The 20,600-nt window shown below is 43.5% G+C and overlaps 1 protein-coding gene across 8 annotated transcripts in view; it reads right to left on the bottom strand.

The window, feature by feature from the left end:
* The window catches only part of PSD3 (pleckstrin and Sec7 domain containing 3), a 583,146-nt gene that overhangs the window by 350,066 nt on the left and 212,480 nt on the right, over positions 1–20,600 (bottom strand). For 6 of the 8 annotated variants that reach the window (XM_008267258.5, XM_089302856.1, XM_070047341.2 and 3 more), the window contains 2 exons: positions 3,264–4,329; positions 260–655 (listed from right to left, as the gene is read on the bottom strand). In XM_008267258.5, the coding sequence (XP_008265480.3) occupies positions 260–655; positions 3,264–4,329 (1,462 nt within the window). Of the gene's footprint in view, positions 1–259; positions 656–3,263; positions 4,330–16,287; positions 16,750–20,600 lie in introns of those variants that run through there. The other 2 variants (XM_051819337.3, XM_051819335.3) reach the window with 2 other exon arrangements.

Genomic DNA, 20,600 nt, shown 5'->3' with positions numbered 1-20,600 from the left:
TGGTGCTAACACCTACTCATCATCCACAAGTATCAGTTCAGTATCCAACTTACATATGAAATTTAGGAAATACCTCAGAATACAAAGACCACATTTGGCAGGTGGCTACAATGTGCTCCATCTGCCCCCAAAGCCCAAGTTAATTTTTACTGACACCACCGGAACTGACTAAATGCTTTTTACAATGTATTCAACACTAAGATTTCCCACAGACAGAATGCCACCAAAACCATTGCCATGAAATGAACAGGACTGGTACCTTTGCCAGAAAGCCATCTCGGGGGTGCCTTCCAGGTAGATGCAGTTGTTGCCATCACTCAGCCCATTGGTGATTCCACTAGAAAGCCCCATCACTATGCCGCCATCCGCAGAGACACTCAGGACATCCTGCTGTCCTCCCGCTGATGTCCTTTCCAAAAACTGGCCACCTTCCTTGATGCGCTGCTGTATCATGGGCGTGAGGGGCATTTCAAAGCTGAAATAGCTGTCGGGCTCTGAGTATAACGTTTCCAAGGACTCTGCACTGTAGTATAAAGAAGTGTTGTCCAAAATGGTTTCAAACTGGGAGCTGTACACATCAGTGGAGTCCTCTGTATACCCGGGCCCAAGAATATCATCGTCTCCTCCCCTGGTATGCTCCTCCTGGTCAAGGGTCCTGGAAAGTTAAGAGTGGAGAATTTCAATAGTAAGTTAATTGTTTCTTTTTAATTTTCCTGTTCAACCATATAAAAGGATAACATTTTGTAGATCTAATTCTCGTATTCATTGAGGTGATGTCTTCATAACATACTTGGAAAGACATAAAACATACTCAAACTGAAAAATTCCCAGAATACATGTATAATGAAACTATAAATAATAAACTTCCAAGCAAGAGTCCTAGTGTGTGAATATCTCTAGCCTAATAAATACTTGAGGAAAAAAAATTTATTTTTGGCAACTATGTTCCACAAATTCTAATTATTTACTGTTACCATCATAAAAGAGGCTGGCAAACATATCATGTGAGCTTGATATAGGAAACACCCAGTAAAAATACACTAAACTTTCATCCATCTATTAATACTTTCTGACTTAAGTCAAACCAAACACCCTCAGGAGGATGACTATATTTGAATCCAGCACTGCCCCCTCCTGACCATAAAGCAGCATTGCAGAGAGATTTCAGGTCCAAAATTAGACCACCAATGACTGACTTAAAAAAAAAAAAAACAAACGGCCAACTGACATGTTTGCTGTAAGGCTACCCTAAACCACGAGAATGAGAAACAACTTACAAGTTAATATACAGGGGAAGGTATTAATTCTGACACATGAACCTGAAGATTTATTAGCTCTATCACTTCGACAAATTTACTTAAGCTTTCTGAGCTTCAGATTCCCATAAACAGACATACAACAGAAACAGGGATTCCCTGTAAGTATCCATATTCCTAGGTGTTACCAGAATTCACGTTCAACGCTGCCCTGTGATTTTTAAGTTGCTGAAAGCCGACGATACCCCAAACTAGTCTGGCTTACACCTCTTCCTGGCTTCTTGGAATGAAACGGGAAGTTCCTGTGGAGATGCTCTTCCCTAACCTCCCCTGCTCCTTATGCACTGGTGCAGCTCCCAGCCTCGTGTGCTTCCTACAACACAGCTGGGGAGTCAGCTGTTCCCCCTGCCTGGGACACTCTTCCTCTCCGTCCTCGTCCTGGGTCACTCGTGTTCATCCCTCAGTCTCCACTTAGCTACCTTTCCACAGAAAGGACTTGCTCAGGCCATCAGCCGAATTAGTCTCTGCTCCAGTCAGACTGCTCTTCCCCTGCACATAGCCAGAGCAACTGTGGTCTATACTACCTGTGTGTTTACGTGGTCCCTGTTGGTCTGCAGCAGTAAACTCCATAGGACAGTGATCACAACCCACATCTGCTCTGAACAGTCCTACATGCCCAGCATGTAGCAGCATCAAGGACACAGTGTACAATCAAGAAATATGTGTGGGAAGAAAGGAGGTAGGGGGTGGGGTTTGAAACTAGGAATGAATTAATAATCTGAACAACAGCAAGACTACACATCCCAGTGGGAATATAAACACTGAGCCATATGCCACAGTATCAAGGGAGACTGGAGACTTTTTGTGTTGGGAATAGGGGGTCCCATTAGTCACCCTAAAGAAGCATCATCCTTAGCAGCTTTGTTAGCTATAGAGCAGGGGTGGGGAACATCCGGCCCGCGATTTGGTCTGGCCCTGCCAAGGCAACCGCAGGCAGGACTGGAAATTCAATAAATCTAATTTTGAAGTTGATGATTTTGTCTGGCCTACGAATGATGTTATAAATATCCAAATGGCCCTTGGCAGAAAAAAAGGTTCCCCACCCCTACAGTAGAGGAAAAGGCATTTTTATACACCAAACAAAAAACAAAACCCTCAGCCTTGACACAGATGTTCTCCTGTATAAACTATAAAACATACAGTCATGAAAACTGACAGAAGAAAAGATGGTACAAATTCAAAGTATAATGCACAACAAATGACTTCGCTGAAGGGAACTGTGTGGTCAGACTATGATCACAGGCCTAAGGAAAGATGAGTCCTGTCTCCCATTTATCCAGCCTCGGAGCTGGAAGATGTCAGAAATGTAAACAAAGGCCAAAGCATAACATACGATAACAAGTTCACTTATAAATCAGAAACCTTTGTGAAGAAGGGATTCATATGTGAAAACCATGGAACACTGGCATTACAGAGTCTACTCCGGACCTTGTGAGATGGCCTTTTAAACGTCAGAGATTAAGTGGGCTCAAACTCAGACTCTGCATTCATACAAGAATGTAAGTATGTCCTGTAGGCACTGGTGCTGCACCCCGAAGAAATGCCTAAGTTAGGATATAATGACTACACTCAGGGCATGTCAAAGGGCCCTAGACTTTTCAGATTACTAAAGAAAAGTATAGAACGTCTTAGTTACCTTGATGCTGGAAAACTTGAAACCTGTCAAATACAACAAAATGTCAGAAATGGATTCACAGCATTTGGCGTTCAGTTCCTCTCCAACGTCTTCCTGGCCTGTGCCTCAGGGACAACTTTATAACAACATCTTTCTAATGTCTTGGGAACTCACAAGGAATCTAAGAAGGGCCTAGCTTACAGCAACTTCTCTTTGATTCTAGGCTGACGGGATCCAGTGTGCTGTGAGCCAAGTTCCCCCCAAGCACACAACCATGGTTTTCTAGCACACGCACCAGGCACAACAGACAGCAGGCCGCAGCGGGAGCTCACCTTTCCTTGTCTTTCTCCAGAGGGTGTCTGTTTTCCTTCAGGAAGACTTCATCCTCTCCACTCTCCAAGAGAGGCACAGGGGAAAATGTCCCTGAGCTGGTGCCAGGCCTCTCTCCAGGAGCTCTCCAGGATTCACCCCGCCGTGAATCAGGCAGACCAGCGGACGGGGGGAGATGGCTGGGCGCCTTGGAAAATGCTTTGCTCTCAAGTGAGGCTCTTCTTTCCAGTGATGTCTCCATATCTGTAGGGTGCTGGGTCTCTCTCCTCTCTCCCGTCCACAGTATCTCTACACCATGAAATTCCACATGCTTGGTCCGGCCCGGGCGGCCTGTAGAGCTGCTATGATCACATCTCCCTGGGTGCTCCCTCCCAAGATCAGACCTTTGCTCTTTCAAGAACCCAACACCATGGACAGGACTGCAGGTCACTGTGTGGCCCCCCATGCAGGACACAGGACAGGCTGGCTCCTGCACACAGACAGCCCCTTTGCTCCCATTACTGGTTATCTGGGGAAGCTCAGCCTGAGTTTCTCCAGTTAACAGTGCAGTCAGGTCCTTCTGGATGCTCAAATACAAATTTTCCTCGCCTTTTTCTTCAGCTGGAAGAGGTATATCTCGTGTGTTTTCCTGGCCAGCAGTAAGGGGCTCACTGGCTCTCTGTGTTTTACGGCTGCCACTGTCCAGCTCTTTCTCCACCTGCTGAACTGAAAAACTAGAAACAGCATCTTTGTCCAGTACCTTTGTAGCCTGTAATGTTTCTGAAACTATTCTGGCTTCTGTGGCTTTCAGAGCTGAAATCAAAGAGTCAATGGGCTGTAAACTTTGTTCCTTGAGGTGACTTTGAGAAGGGGCCTCTCTGACACCTTTTGGTCCTGTAACACTGTCGGGCCCGGCATAGGGGCCAGCAGGCCGCTGGACACCTTGCTGGCCTGCTGCGCGGCATGGCAGAGACTCTGCATCAAGCTCCAGGGAGGCTTTTAGGCCCTCGCCACCCTCCTCCATGGTCCCATATTCTGGAAATTCATTTGTGACATTTGATGGGAGTAAAGTGCTTCCTCCATGATCACCTAGGAAGAGAAGAGAACAGACAGGTGGCTTGTTTTTGAACAGCAGGGTTCAGTGTGTGTCAGTAAATATCACATAGATTAGACACTCAGGAACACTTATTTATTTGATTCCTTCACTTTCTCCTCCCTCCCACCCTACAACACATAGTTCTCACAGCCGTGCAGCGGGTCTTTCTGCCGAGCCTACTGGAGCGGCATCACCAAAGCTCCAGCAGAGGAGGCAACCTATGACACACACATTTACTCTGCTCCTGATATGATCCCACCCATTAGCATGCACCTGAAGAGATTAAAATAAGGACACCTATCACATTCCCAATACCAGTGATTTCCAAAATAGCACCTAAAACAGCAATATTGGGCATAACATCAAATAGTCTTACAATCTAGCCAATGATGTTTGTGCAGTGCAATCTCTAACACAGAACCTCAGAAAAAAGAGACAGTCTTTTTAAAGTTAGTAAACATTTTTCAGTCAGAATTCTTCCCTTCACTGTTGGATATCTGTGGAAAAAATGATGCTTTCAAAATATCTTTGAAGAATGAGAGTGAAGCCAAAATAAAACAGGAAGCTTGACATGTTGAGAAAAATCTCCAGGATCCCAATTGCATAAAAACTATTGTGGAAAGGCTAAATCAAGCTAATTAACATATTCACAACCTCAAAAACTTACACTGAAAAATCTGTTAGCAATTTTCATGTATACATTATTATTAGTTATCAATATAGTTACCCTGTTGTATAGATCTGAATTTATTCCTTGTCTAACTGAAATTGTGTGCCCTTCGACCAACAAATTTTCCCAAACCCCATCCCCAGCCCCTGAAAACCAATATTCTATTCTCTGCTTAATTTTTTTAAAATTTTATTTATTTTCATCTTTTTTTTTTTTTTTGGACAGGTAGAGTTATAGACAGCGAGAGAGAGACAGAGAGAAAGGTCTTCCTTCCATTCGTGTACTCCCCTAATGGCCGCTACAGCCAGTGGTGCGCCGATCGGAAGCCAGGAGCCGGGTGCTTCCTCCCAGTCTCCCATGCAGGTGCAGGGACCCAAGCACTTGGGTCATCCTCCACTGCCCTCCCAGGCCACAGCAGAGAGCTGTACTGGAAGAGGAGCAACCAGGACTAGTACCCAGCACCCCAACCAGGACTAGAACCCGGGGTGCCGGCGCTGCAGGCGGAGGATTAGCCAATTGAGCCATGGCACCGGCCCTTATTTTCATCTTCTTGAAAGGGAGAAAAAGGAAGGAGGGAGTGTGTGTGTGTGTGTGTGTGTGTGTATGTGTGCGGGTGCACATGTGTGTGTCAGAAACAGAGAGATCTATCTCCTGGCTCACCCCAATTATGTCTGCAACAGCCAGGAGGCAGGAACTCCACCCAAGTCTCCCATGTGGTGGCAGAAGCCAAAGTACTTAGGCCATCTCCTGCTGCCTTCCCAGGTGCAATAGCAGGAAGCTGAATCAGAAGCGAGTACACGAGACTCAAACTGGCACTCCAATATGTGATGAGGACATCCCAAGAAGCTGGCTTGACCCACTGTACCACAACCTGAATGAGTTTGACTTTTTCAGATTTCACATATATGTGAGATCACCAATTCATAAAACTTCAGTGGTATCTTATGCAGAACCCCAGTATATTAAGTAGAGAATAACAATATTAAATTAGCATGTATTTGCTATAATATACTGATCATAATAGTTCAAATATGTAACATTTTCCTATTAAAATAACAGTGAAAACTGAGAATGGAGACATTCTGATGGAACAAAAAACTGGAATTGGGGACCTCTGGATAACAGTTAAAGTCATATCATAGCAGCCCCAGTATCCAGTCTCTTTCTGAACAGAGTTTAGGTTTCTTTGTATCAAGAAACTCTCACCTACACTGGGAACACAGTGTACTCGTTTTCATTTTAAGAGGAAATTTGCTATTTTTAACCCAGCACAGAACTACAACCTTCCCAGTTAGTAAAATATTTGATAAATATCTGAACACACACTCTGAATTGGCATGAAAGACTTGACTCCAAGGTATGTATCAAATATCACAATTTGGTAACACATCATACCCCATATTGTGTTAAAATTTGATAAACAGTAAGACATCTGAGAGTATATATGGTTTCATATTCCATTACTTAAAAAATCTGAAATGTTCTTAAAACTAAATTTGAATCAAGTATTGATGGAATTTAAGAAGCTCTTCTCTGTGGTAGCAGTGTCTTTTATACCTCCACAAGACAGACTAATAAGATACAAGGTGGCTTCAGAAAGTTAATGGGCAATTAAAGTATCTTTTAATTTCATTTTTCCAGTGAACTTTTTGAAGCCCTTTCCCACAACTTGCTGAAATCTGAAGAGGTAGCAACCTGCAAACTCTGGTTTTGAAAAGGAACACAGATAAAAACAACAGCGATCCTTCTTCCTAGGGTGGCATGTTGACATCTATCTAAATTTTTCAGGAAAGAATGCAACAGGACTTTTAATTTTTTCTGCTTTTGCCATTCAGTGGTTTTTGGAATATTCACAAAATTGTGCAACCCTCACCACTGCTTAATTCTAGAACATTTTCATCGCCCCCAGAAAGAAACACATCCATTAGCAGTTACTCCCATTTCCCCTGCAACGACCATCTGTCTCCATGGATACATACATCCTGGACAATTTGTACAAATGCAATCATACAACACATGGCAATCAGTCGTGTTTCTTTTACTCAGCCCAATGTTTTCAAGGTTTGCTCATGTATGAGAACTGCATTCCTTATCCCCAAATATTCCATGGTATAGAAGCAGTACATCTTCTTTATCCATTTATCTATCAGTTGATGGGTATTTGGATTGTTTCCACTTCTTGGCTACTATGAATATCAAATTTGTACACAAGTTATTGCATCTAAACATACTCTCAATTATCTTGGGAGTGGAATTTGTGGGTCATGTGATAAATTTCTCTTTCATGTTTTAAGAGCCCCACCGTCACTCATCCTCATTATCACAGCTATTCTCAAAAGCATTAAGTGGCATCACACTGAGGTCTTTCTCTGCATTTCCCTAATGGCTAACCATGCTGAGCATGTTGTCATGTGTTTACTGGCCATGTGTGAATCTTCAGGGCTATGTCTATTCAGCTCCTTTGCCCAGTCCATAATCGGCCTATTTGTCTGCTTATTACTGAGCTGTAATAATTCTTTATATGTTTATACAGAAGTTCTTTATCAGATATGTACTTTGCAAATATTTTCTCCCATTATGTGGACTGTCTTTTCATTTAATTGATGGTGTCTGTTGAAACATAAAAGATTTTAATTTTGATAAAATCTAAATAATAATAATAAATAATCATTTTCTCCTTGTTTGCTTGTGCTTATGGTGTCGTATTCAAGGTCACAAACACTCATTCCTATTATATTTTCTTCTAAAGGTTTTATAGTGTTGTCTCTTCTTACATTTGGACCAGTGTCATTCCTTCCTATGTAGATACCCAGTTTTCCTGTAGTTGTTTTTTTTTTTTTAAGATTTATTTATTTACTTGAAAGTCAGAGTTACACAGAGAAAGAAAGAGAAGCAGAAAAAGAGAAAGGGCTTCCATCTGCTGGTTCACTCCCCAGGTGGCCACGACAGCCAGAGCTGTGCCTATCCAAAGTCAGGAGCCTGGAGCTTCCTCTGGGTCTCCCAGTGGGTGCAGGGGTCCAAGGAATTGGGCCATCTTCCACCACTTTCCAGGCCACAGCAGAGAGCCAAATCAGAAGTGGAGCAAGCCAGGACCCGAACTGGCACCCATATGGGATGCTGGCACTGCAGGCAGCAGCCCGACCTGCTACGCCACAGTGCCGGCCCCTTGTAGTTTAAAATGTAAAAATTTTGCATTACTTTTACTCTTCTGCCTTAGTATTTCATTCTTTTGGTACTATTAACAGTGGAATTGCTAGCATTTTAATACTTTTTATTTGTAGATCATTCATTCCTAGCAAACAAAGATACAACCAGGGGCCAGTGATGTGGTGCAGTGGGCTAAGCTACTACCTATAAGCGCAGGTTCGAGTCTTGGCAGCTCCACTTTCAATCCAACTCCCTGATAATGTGCCTGGGAAATCAGTGGGAAGATGGTCCAAGTGCTTATGCCCCTGCCACTCATATAGGAGATCCAGACGGAGTTCTGGGATCCTGGCTTCAACCTGGCCCAGCTCTGGCTGTCACGGCCATTTGGGAAGTGAACCAGTGGATGGAAGGTCTCTTTCTCTTTATCTATTGTCTGCCACTCTGCCTTACAAATAAATAAACTTAAGAAAAGAAAAGAGAAGAAATAGAACTGGCTGCCAGACATTGATCTTACATCCTGCCACCTTAATGAACTAGTGCTTAAGTTTTAACAGAATTTTGGTAGATTCCTTCAGATTTTGTACATGAAAGATCTGTGCATAGAGCGTTGCATTATTCTGTACCATTCCCAATCTCTTTCCCAATCTACGCTCTCCCTTCAAATACATTAGCTCATTCCTCCAAACCACAGGAAGGGTGCAACACATCAGTAACCTGAAGAGGCTCTTGTTCTGCTTTACACTGCAAATAAATTTACCCACTTCCTTTCTGAACTTAGATGCCCTTGCCTTTGCTGTCTCTTTTTTCACTAGACATCCTTTCTCCCCATCTCAACATGATGGACTGATTTTCAACTTTCAAGACCTAACGCAAATCCCCTCTCTTCAATTAAGCCTTCCCTAAACCAACAACCCAATAAGTCACCTCTCCTCATTAAAAAAATCAAAAGAACTTTAGTTATAGTGCTAATACATGAGATAACAGAGGAGATACAGTGCTAACACATGAGATAAATGAACATACTATTAGCATACATCATCAAGCTTTAACATTTAGCCCATCATTTAAGCATTTCAGGAAAACTGAGCACAGTGGCTACTGAAGCCGTGTGTGTGTGTGACCAAAACATACCACAGTGAAATACATTCAGCAAAGGGAAGAAAAGTTAAACTTTCATTTGAGCACCCACTTTATTTTAGCAACTTAAATTGCCATTTATATAAACAACCATGAAAATTAACACTGCCCCCAAAAGAAGTGAACGCAAAGCAGCCAAGGAAAGGGGCCTCAAAGACATGTGATAACTGCTCCGTCCCATCTCTAGCATTGGTCACTGGAATGCCCCTCAGAGCAGGCAGTCACATCAACTTTGGGCAACTGCATAGGATGTCTGATGACAACAGCTGGGAAACCGGCCACAGCCAGTGAGGTCAGATAAAGGGGAAAAGAACAAAAGCCGAGCCCTGCACCACAAACACAAGGGGGCTTCAAAAAGCCTATGGAAAAATAGAAGTAAAACTAAGTTTATTTTGGTGCAAAAAACTCTGAACTCCACACAATATTCATTTTCAATGAACTTCTTAAAGACCCCTCTTTATGCATGGATTTCAAAGTTTCCTGCACCAAAATAAACTTACTTTTAATTCCATTTCTCCATGAACTTTTGAATTACCCTCATAAGTACTATTCTATTAAGTTTTATTTACTTCCTTAAACTAATTAAGGGCTGGCATAGGCCAGTGGGAATAATGTTCTGAGCTCAGGTGAATAAAATGAGGCTCAATACAGTTTTTTAGCAGAGCAAAGAGCCAGGACTACATTCCTGGTCTTCTATCCCTATGGAGTAAATTCCTGGGAAATTTACTAGAGTTGTGAGAACATCATTCCTAACAGCAGCAATGCTAAAAAATACAATGAAAGAGGAAGAGCCTTCCATTTGCAGCTTCTGGGCAGAAATAGTCTTACTTGTCACACCCTCTTGGTCAGAGCACAAGTCACAGGATCCCCCACAACAGCAGATCTTTCAAGTAGGTGCCCCGTGTTACACTCCAAGAGCTGTATGCAGACCCCATCACAACCTGAACTTGTCTTTAACAACAAACAAAACTCTGGAAAACATTAATCCTAGAACTTCTGATGTATTCCTTATGTTTAAACATGGAGACTATTTGTGCTAGGATAATTATGTTCACAAAGATCAAATTCTTCTTTTTTATTTGTTCTCTTTTAAAATCGGGCCCTGGACACTTCACATCGCAGGTACACTGTTTGCAAAATCCATTCACTCATGCAGCCAGTGTTTACTGATTAGCTGCAATGTACCAAAAAGGAAGGATTCAACACGGAGTGCCGCCCGAGCACAGGGAGTCTGCCTGTCTGGCATGTCAGAAAGGCCACCTTGGTGGCCAGTGAAGCATATGCAGGGGAGAAGAAACACTCATAAACAGACTCGGCAACAACACAGGCTCTGGGAATAGCACGGGAGCAATGGTGACCGCCAGGGCCACAGCAAAGGCAGCACGGAGGGAACGGAGACGCAGGGTTGCTGCACGTCCCAGGACACCTCCTCATCGTCTCAGCCTCGGCCCTTCCTATGTCAGCTTGCTCCTGCCAAAACCGCTCTCGTGAGCTCTGCAACACACCCAGACAGAGCCTTCCCGCCCTTCTGTCACTCTGCGTCTGTTACTAACATGGGAGTCAACAGGGAGCACATGCCCAGAAAGCCTTACTGAATGAGTTCTGCCCCAACTGGGTGTTACCCTTGACAAGAGGACTTGCTAAATAAAATTTAAAAAAAGAACTTTAGTACTCCTCTAAATACGTCACACACTAGCAGCTGAATTAATGAAGTACATTGCTTTACTGCACTTATTGTTCCCCTTAAAAGAGTAAAAATGGAGGGGCTGGCATTGTGGCTTAGCAGGCTGGGCCGCCACCTACAAAGCCAGCATCCCATACAGGCGCTGGATTGAATCCCAGCTGCTCCACTTCCGATCCAGCTCGCTGCTAATGTGCCTGGGAAAGCAGTGGAGGATGGCCCAAGTGCTTGGGACCCTGCCACCCACGTAGGAGACCTGGATGAAGCTCCTGGCTCTTGGATATGGTATGGCCCAGCCCTGGCCACTGCGGCCATTTGGGGAATAAACCAACACATAGAAGATCTCTCTCTCTCTCTCTGTTTCTCTCTCTCTCTCCCCTCCTCTTTCTCTGTAACTCTACCTTTCAAATAAATCTTTAAAAAAAAAAGAATAAAAATGGAGTGTAAAGTATGTAGGAGGGAAAGGAAGGGAGAGTTTTCACACTCATGTGAAATGCATATCCTTCAATGGCGGGCGGGTGGAGGGCTAGAGCATATCTTATCTATTTAGAAGATTCTGCCCAGTAGAAGACAGACATCCTTTCCTATCAAGAATCTTACCTGCTAACAGACTGCTGACAGACTGTTTGCTGTTGTTCAGCAAAGATGCTTTTCCTGTGATGAATTATAAACCCACTGATTATTTTAAGACTGCTTTTTCTTTTAATTTAATACAATGAGAACGAAACGGGATCTTTTTGAATGTTAACAAGATCAATTTTAGGAGTGCTTTGGGTTGTGTATTCAATCACCATCTGTTTCTGGAACATAGGGACAGGACTGTCACAAAATGAAATGAAACAAGAAAATCTCTTAAAATTATGAAGAATGAGCCTGCTCTGTAAGACTGGCTGCAGAAAATCCATGGCCTTTCTAGAAATGACCCTGTTTGAGGACCAGGAAGTGAAATGAAGGTTTTTCCACTTGGGCTAGGAAACTCCTTAGAAGATGGTTCACAAGAAGCAAAATAACAAAAACTATCTGGCACATCTACTACAGAGTTGGACACTGGGAGTTAAATCTGGAAGCAAGTAAAACTGCTTACCGTGAGGGTTTCTAAGCAAAGGGACGCTGGCTCCCCAGATAACAGGACTGCTGCATCTAGGCCTACATCCTTCAGAAGAACTACGATCACGGATTCCATGCACACATGCTTCCTAGAACCTGGGTCTAGTCACTTTGTTGCCATTAGAATATGAACTCCAAAAGGTAGGAATTGTGCCCACTTTCATTACCATCCTATCCTCAGAGCCTATAACAATAGCACCTAGCGAAAGGTATGTTCTTAGGGAATCAAAGAAGAAAGAGTGCCCTATAACCAACAGAGTATGAACTAATAGAAGTTCAAGGCAAAAACGAAAGGAAGAAACCTTAAATACAAGCAAAATACTACACGTCAGTGCCACCCAAATACTATCCCTTGGCCCCAAGAATGTCACAAGTAGAATGCCAGAAGCATGAGGGTGGCTCCTGATTGGAAAGCTAGCTCATTCCTTCATTTTCTCAGCCAGCATTCATTGTGCACAATGTGTGTATCAATCACTAGAGAAGAGATCAGCAAACAGAACCAAAACGCCTTTTGCCATCCAGGAGCTTACAACCTAGCAATCCCATCTGTACACACTGTGCTCGCAGACAGAGTTCAGTGGTCAGCCATGGTTCTAGGATTCAGAATGATTCCGCATGGGCTGTCACCATTGAACATAAATCTCTCAACTGATTACTGTGCTCTTTAAACACTGTGCTGTCTGTTATGACTGAGGTTCATGTTCACTTTTGGATATTTAAGTTTAAATTAATAACATTTAAAATCAAGTTCCTCGGTGCTCCACACCATATGTAGCTGGTATGGATAGTGCTACAACACTGCACTATACAGACATATTTCATTTCTGTTATCACAGGACGTTCAATTTGAAAGTGTTGCCTTCCCACTCAGTGTGGCCCTGAGACAGCAGCACAGATAGCCTCCTGGGGCCTGTCAGAAATGCAGGCTCTGGGGCGCCACCCAGACCTTCCCCAGACCTTCCCGATGATCTTGCTGCTTTTAACAAAAAATCCGGACGATTCATGTACACATTAAAGTAGGAGAAGCCTTACTCCAGAGAACTACAATAAGGCCTAGAAGTCATTCTGACTACATTTAAATGACTACTTTTTTATTCCAAAAGGTAATCACGAGTTCCTGCGTCCCATTCAAAGGTAGAAAGGTTCAACTGTTCAAACACACAATAACTGACGAAAGTTCCAAGGAGACTCATTCCTGCCAAGGGAGAGGCTGGTTCATTCTGCTCAGTCTTTGTCTTCTCACAAGCACCCGGGGCCCTTTTCAAGAGAGGAAGAGAAACCATACTACACTCTGACCTCTTCTTGATTTGACAGCTTACAGTAAATGTCCCTCACAGTGAATTGTCAATGACTGGACACTTGGGCAAAAAAGGGCCATAAAATGCTAGAATAATTGCAGACGTAAAATGGCCCACTAATAAAAGCCTATATATTAGTTATCTGTACAGAACCTTAAAGAAATGACATTGGTTTTTCAGCTTTTAAAAAACCGAAAGATTTTCCCTGAGTTTTAATGCTCAGGTCTTGGATGCATTACTCGTAAAAGTGCGTGCACAAATTCAATCTGATGACACACTATCAAGAGTGCTCAGGGGTGGGCATTTGGCCTAATGATTAAGATGCAAGCATTTGTGTAAGTTATATATTATTTATGTATTTATATACTATAATAATAAAATATTTTAGTTCTGGAAAATTTAGAGAAATGAGCTTAAAGACATATCCCTCTAACTTGTTGGGAAGGCATCCAGTCCTAAAGACAGAGGGGAGGGTGATCACTTTGCCCACTGTCTGGAATTTCTTATATCAATAAAAGGTTGGAAGGAAAATGCACAATTTACAAAACAAATAGGAAAAGCAAGTCTAACAGAGCTTAAAAACTCTCAAGTGCATTTCACCAGAAATAACTATGCTTCTTAATGATGAACAATAATGCCCAATGTTTTTATGTTTAATAGCCAATAAACCTCTCCAGCAACAGTGATGTGCAGTTCAAATTCGCATACAGCAGGAAAACTTCTCTCCTGCACGCAAATAATGCAGGAAGACAATCTCTTGTACTGAGCTAAAGAGAATATATTTGCAAAGATAAAAATAACAGAAAATGAGTATGAGTAATGAGAATTCACAAAATGAGTAATCTAAGTGCACTCTGGGACATGCTTTCCACACAAGAGAAAGTCACATTTTGGGGAAGGCTTCATACCTAGTCAGGGATGCTGCCTATCGCCTGGACAGATAACTCTCTAAACGCATGGGTGTTTAAGGTCTCTACATGCTGTGAACGCCAGGAAAAAGCCTGCCGACCATGATGCAAGTTCTTCACAGGTGCACTCTAAATAGAGAACGTTGGACCTTCTTCCCCTGAGTGATTAATCGGTACAGCTGTGCTCACCACAAACTAAATTTCACATGCTAATGATTCAGAACCTAATTTTCAGTTCTAATCCCTACAGAAGTGATCCTGACTTCCCATTCCAGTCAGTGTCACAGGAGGCTCTGGAGGCTGAGGCGCAGCACTGCAAACAGCAGCGGAGGTAAGAGGCGTGCAGCCTGTGCAGTTTAAACCAGAGTCTCTGACACCGGCCAGAGCACGGTTAGCCTTACGGAAAAGAAATGACTAAGCTTCAAGAGCTAAATATGAGCTTATCTCTGAAAACACAGACTTTTAGAGCTGGCTTCCTTTTCTCAACCAGGGCTCTCCACTTTTGTGTCTTCCATCCACCTCATCATTTTTGCTTTTTACATCCATACCTGGTGCTTCTCCTTTCAAGCCTTATCTTTTCAGAACAGAGCCCCTCCCCCGATTTCATCCAAAATCCTGTCCATCTTCCTCTAATTCTTCCTGTTTAAGAATCCACACTTTTGAATACCCAGTTTTAATATTCCTGTTTCTTCACTGATTCTTTAGCTTTTATGTTATTTTTAAAACCGAAAAAAGAAAAAAGCTGATCCTAAACTTTTGCACAACTCCACAGTTTCATTCACAGCAGGCTTTCCTCTGCTGAAGTTAACACAGATATGGTTATACTAACAGAGTGCTGATTATATAAACATCTCACGAAATACATTAATATTTAAGAAACTGGATTCATGTTCCAAAATACTGTATAATTCTTGTAAACAATAATTAGAATTATGGATGCCAAGCAACAGGGTTTCCTGGAAGTGATGATCAACCACAGCTGTGAACTCCCTCACCCCGACCCCAGCAGACAGACGTAAGAAGCGTCTTTGGATGAACACGCCACTCACCCAGCCCAGGCTGGAACAAGCCCCAGCTGAGCCAACACTCTCATGGACCAGTTTTCATGCTCAGGGAGGGACCCACCGTATCACTACAGATTCAGGCTACGGTCTGACATGAACACTAACTCCTGGCAGATCTAAAAATGCGAATTTTAACAAATGTTTGGAGTCAATTTCCCTGGTGAGACAAATAAATTTCAAATTACTACAGAAGTGCACTTTTATCAGAAAAAACACAGGCCTGTGTGTAAACTGAGACTGCACTCCGCCTCAATGACGGTGTTCACAGAACCCTTTTGCTGCTCCATGTGTGGCTAACCTTACTCCCTTCTAGGCTGTTCAGACACTGAGCCGTGCTCCAGACATGCAGAGGGAAGGGAGCCTGAGCTCTTTAAGAGAAACTCCTCCCTCTTCCCACCCAGCACCACAGTATCCTGTCTTCCTCAAACTACAGGGGTAGCCCGTCTCCCTCTCTCTGGCTGTACAACACATCACAAACAGCAAGCAGGAATAGGGCAAGAGAATTCTGTGTTCCCAGCAAAACTGGGTGGAAACAAAAACTGAAGTAAGATTACCGGTAAGAATAAGACTGTCCTGCTTTCTACTTAAACAGGAAAAATTTGGAAAATTCCATGTCGGATGCCAAAATAAACATTCCAGGTTAAAGGCAGGTGAGGGACTGGCTGGAGGCATTAAAAGGGCAGGTGGCATCTCTCTGAGGACTGGGAAATTGCAGAATGTTTGGCACGGGCATCTCCCAACAAATGCAGTATGCTAATTCTCTGTAAGGATTCCGCAGAACCTGGTCTAGCCCCAGGAGTCTCCTACTGGGACAGGCAAAAGACAAGACTAGTAAGCAAAAGCAGTCAATAATACAGACGGACCATTTCACAGCAGTATTTACAAGAGATATATAAAAATATATTTGCCTGCATAGACCTACAAATAGAGGTTACTCACAGAGATTACTGTAGCTCCAGCAGTTACCCATTGATCATAGAAAATGCCCAGTTCATCAGTTTAACGCTTGAGAAAAGTTAGCTAGAAAAGAAGCAAGCTAATGCAAAATATGCTGTTCTGGTCAACTGGAAGCAAATCAGTTTCAAATTTCCTGGCAGCCCCTTTTGCCCTGCACTGCACACGCTGATGTCAATGGAAGCACTCTGAGCGCTGGGAACCCGAGCAGAGGGGAGCTGCCGCCTGTCCCTCTCACAAAGGCGAAGCTGCCTGTTTCGCTCGTGCTCCCTCCTCCTGCCTCTGTCGCTCTCTACCTTGGTAGCTTACCGAAAACAGCCACCGTAGGGCTTTTCTATATTTGTGAAAACTACTTCCAAGGAGATAACTGAGATGCCGGGAGTTAGCTTTAATGTAACCATGTCCCCAGTGCGGCAGCAGGAAGCCCAGCAAAGGCTGGGAGAGGACTGTACCATCCTCAGTGACATCAGAGGTGGGGCTGTCATCTCAGTATTATGCAGCATTTTCTCTGATGCAAGAATGACACATGTGAAGGGAGGCGGGTGAGCTCGCTTTAAAGGGGTTTAATTCTTGTGTTATTTAAGTGGAAAAAGCCAGTGCAAATACTGTTCAAAAGCTGCCATAGAATGACACAAATCCTGCTCTGTCAGTCCTTATCTAAAAGACGCTGCCATCCCAAGTCATTTCACTGATGATAACATTACAGTTCCTGTGATGGGATTAATATTTAATGGGTAACTGATGTTACTTGGAAATGTGACATGAAACAGTTCAAAGACATTAATATCTATTTTAAAATATGATGACATAAACTTCTATAACACTAATAGTACCCTGGATGTCTACAATACCTTTCGACACAATCTCAGTAAAAACACTAACTTTAAGAACGAACAGTTTTACAGATGAGAAAAGTGAGATAAAAAGTAGTACAATATGAGCAGCATAACCATCAGTGGTCTTGGGAATAGCCATCACACAGACATTAAAAATAAATCACCTCTACAGTCTTAATTTCCCAACCAGAGGGAAAAGCATAAGCCGACAATATAAAGCAATTCACAGTTTGAGTCATCCCATACACATTTCCTAAATGCCAAATAGGTGCTAGAAAAACCTGTTAGGGTTAATTTGGAGTGCACATTTCTGTTCAGTAATATTATCAGAACAGAAAATATCTTCTTATATGTCCAGCACTGCACTAAGCAGTTTACTGTATTTTTTTTTTTAAAGATTTATTTCTTTGAGAGGCAGAGTTACAGACAGAAAGAGGGAGAGGGAGAGACAGAGAAAGGTCCTCCATCTGCCAGTTCACCCTCCAAATGGCCAAAACGGCCGGAGCTGGGCAGATCCAAAGGCAGGAGCCAGGAGCTGCCCCTAATCTGGGTCTCCTACATGGGTTCAGGAGCCCATGGACCCAGGCCATCCTCCACTGCCCTCCCAGGCCACCAGCAGGGAGCCAGATAGGAAGCAGAGCAGCCAGGCTCTGAATTGTCATCTAGATGGGATGCAGTGCTGCAGGTGGAGGCTCAACCCACACTAAGCTACAGCACTGGCCCCAATTTAGTATACTAACTCATCTATCCCCACCAGCAGCCCAGTGCAGTAGCTACCCACTGTATAGATGAGACTGCTAAAACAGAGAGGCATGTGTGTGACCTGTCCAAGATCACATGGCTGAAACTGGCACAGGCAGGAGCCAGGCACAGGTAATCTGGCTCCAAAGTCAACTCTGCCACTGAGCTATGTTGCCTCCTGAGGGCCTTCTTGCCAAGTGAAAAAAATTTGAAGAAGAATATAACTTTCAGGATACAAAGCTGTGGCAAACCAAAAATATACACTTCTCAAGAATACTGGCCCAGCCAACACTGTTGCATAGCAGGCTAAGCTGCCATCTGCAGTGCTGGCACCCCATTAGGGCACTGGTTCAAGTCCCAGCTGCTCCACTTCCAATCCAGCTCCCTGCTAAAGAAAGCAGGGAAAACCTGGGAAAGCAGCAAAGCATAGCCCAAGTGCTTGGGCCCCTGCACCCAGGTGGGAGACCCGGAAGAAGCTCCTGGCTTCTGCCTGGCCCAGCCCTAGACGTTGTGGCCATTTGGGGAGTGAACCATCAGATGGAAGATCACTCTCTGTCTCTCTCTCTGTCTCTTTCTCTCTCTGCCTCTTTCTCTCTCTCTGTAATTCTGACTTTCAAATAAATAAATAAATATTTAAAATAAATAAATAAAAAGAACACAGGTCCAAATATAAGAGGACAAAGTTAGCAAGTGCACCTGGAGAAAGCAGATAGGGATTGTAGAAATAACTCAAGAAGCAGAAGTGTGGCTGCTCCTGTGACCTTTTCTCAATGGATTAAAATCTTATAGCTTCAGTTTCCTGAGCTTTAGATGTTTGAATTATACTCCAGTGTCACAATGCAGATGAAGCCCATGATCTAGATGATATGGACTCCATCACATCCCAAGTATGTCACCTTGAGCAAGTTTTGTAAACTCTGTGGGCTTCAATTTTCCTCCTCCCCCCCCAAAAAATGGGGATAATAATGGAATTGTTCTCAGGATTAAGTAAACTATGCATGTAAATATATAAAGTACTCATGGTAGCAACTAGTACACAATAAAGACCCAAGGCTAATTATGTTGTTACTATAATCATCGTCACTTTCAGTGTTATGACATTTTTTAACTAAAATTTCCAGTTTCTTCTCTTCTCAGAAACCTCTCCATGAGGGCTACCACTTTTCAAAGCTGGACAGAAAAACAGAAAGGACAAGTTCTGTTGGCTTCATACTAACATTAACCAATTCCAGTGTCACCAGCTCCCTGTGAGATGTAAGCTGCAACCCAGGAAAGCTGGAAGAGACAAGGTTGCCCTTCCCCTTCCTTAGACCTAGAATGCAGAATGAGGAGCAGGGGTAGAAAGCAGCAGCCACTCTAAACTGTAAGCATCCTCTCAGCTATGGGGGCAAAGGAGAAGGGAGAGCCCTGCTGAGGTTTCATCTTTAACACTGTCCCTTAAGAAAAAAAAATAAAAGGATTTATTTATTTGAAAGAGTTACTAGGGCGGGGTACAGGGTGCGGATTCACTCCCCAAATGTCTGCAACAGCTACAGCTGGATCAGGCCAAAGCCAACAGCCTGGACTAGATCCATCCAGGTCTCCCACATGGATACAGGGGCCCAAGCACTTGGGCCATTTTCCACTGCTTTCCCAGGTGCATTAGCAGAGAGAGCTGGATCAGAAGTAAAGCAGCCATGACTCAAACTGGCATCTGGCCCTTAAAATAAGTTATCCATTTGTAAGCTACTGATTTCTTTGGGGACCCTGTCCTCATAAGCTTTTTTTTTCTTTTAAAGATTTATTTATTTATTTATTTATTTGAAAGGCACAGTTACAGAGAGGCAGAAGCAGAGAGAGAGAGGTCTTCCCTCCACTGGTTTGGTTCACTCCCCAGACTACCACAATGGCCGGAGCTGGGCTGATCCAAAGCCAGGAGCCAGGAGCTTCTGCCAAGTCTCCCACACAGGTGCAGGGGCCCAAGGACATGGGCCATCCTCCACTGCTTTCCTAGGCCACAGCAGAGAGCTGGATCAGAAGTGGAGCAGCTGGGAATTGAACCAGCGCCCATATGGGATGTCAGCACTGCAGGCAGCTGCTTTACCCACTACACCACAGAGCCGGCCCCAGGAGCTCTTTTAGTGCCCTTAGGGCCTCAAAGTAGAGGCTGCTGTTCAGATTGGCTGTAACAAGTTGGTACAGGTTTTGCTGGTTCAAGAAATTTTGAAGTCTATGCACAGCTTTTTTTTTTTTTTTTTTTACAGGCAGAGTTAGACAGTGAGAGAGAGAGACAGAGAGAAAGGTCTTCCTTTTTCCGTTGGTTTACCCCCCAAGTGGCTGCTATGGCCGGTGCATTGCGGCCGGCACGCTGAGCCAATCTGAAGAGGAGCAACCGGGACAAAATCCGGCGCCCCAACCAGAACTAGAACCCGGGGTGCCGGCTCCACAGTGAGGTGCAGCGCCGGCCACAGCTTTTTCATAATATGTATTTTCCATGAAACTTCTGAAGACTTTTAATAATTAATCAGTCACTAGGATCATTTCAAATCAGTAATGTATTTCCAGACCTTAATGTATTTCCACTTTTCTTTTTTATTTGAAAGTTAGAATTACAGATGGTAAAAAGGAAAAACAGACAGAAAGGCCGGAGCTGCGCCAATCCAAGGACAGGAGCCAGGAGCTTCCTCCCGTCTCCCACATGGGCACAGGGGCCCAAGGACTTTGGCCATCCTCCACAGCTTT

This window comes from Oryctolagus cuniculus, chromosome 8 (genome assembly GCF_051225735.1).
Source record: "Oryctolagus cuniculus isolate XC-2025 breed Fujian yellow rabbit chromosome 8, ASM5122573v1, whole genome shotgun sequence".
Taxonomy (NCBI): Eukaryota; Metazoa; Chordata; class Mammalia; order Lagomorpha; family Leporidae; genus Oryctolagus; species Oryctolagus cuniculus.
This window is presented reverse-complemented; position numbering and strand designations above follow the sequence as displayed.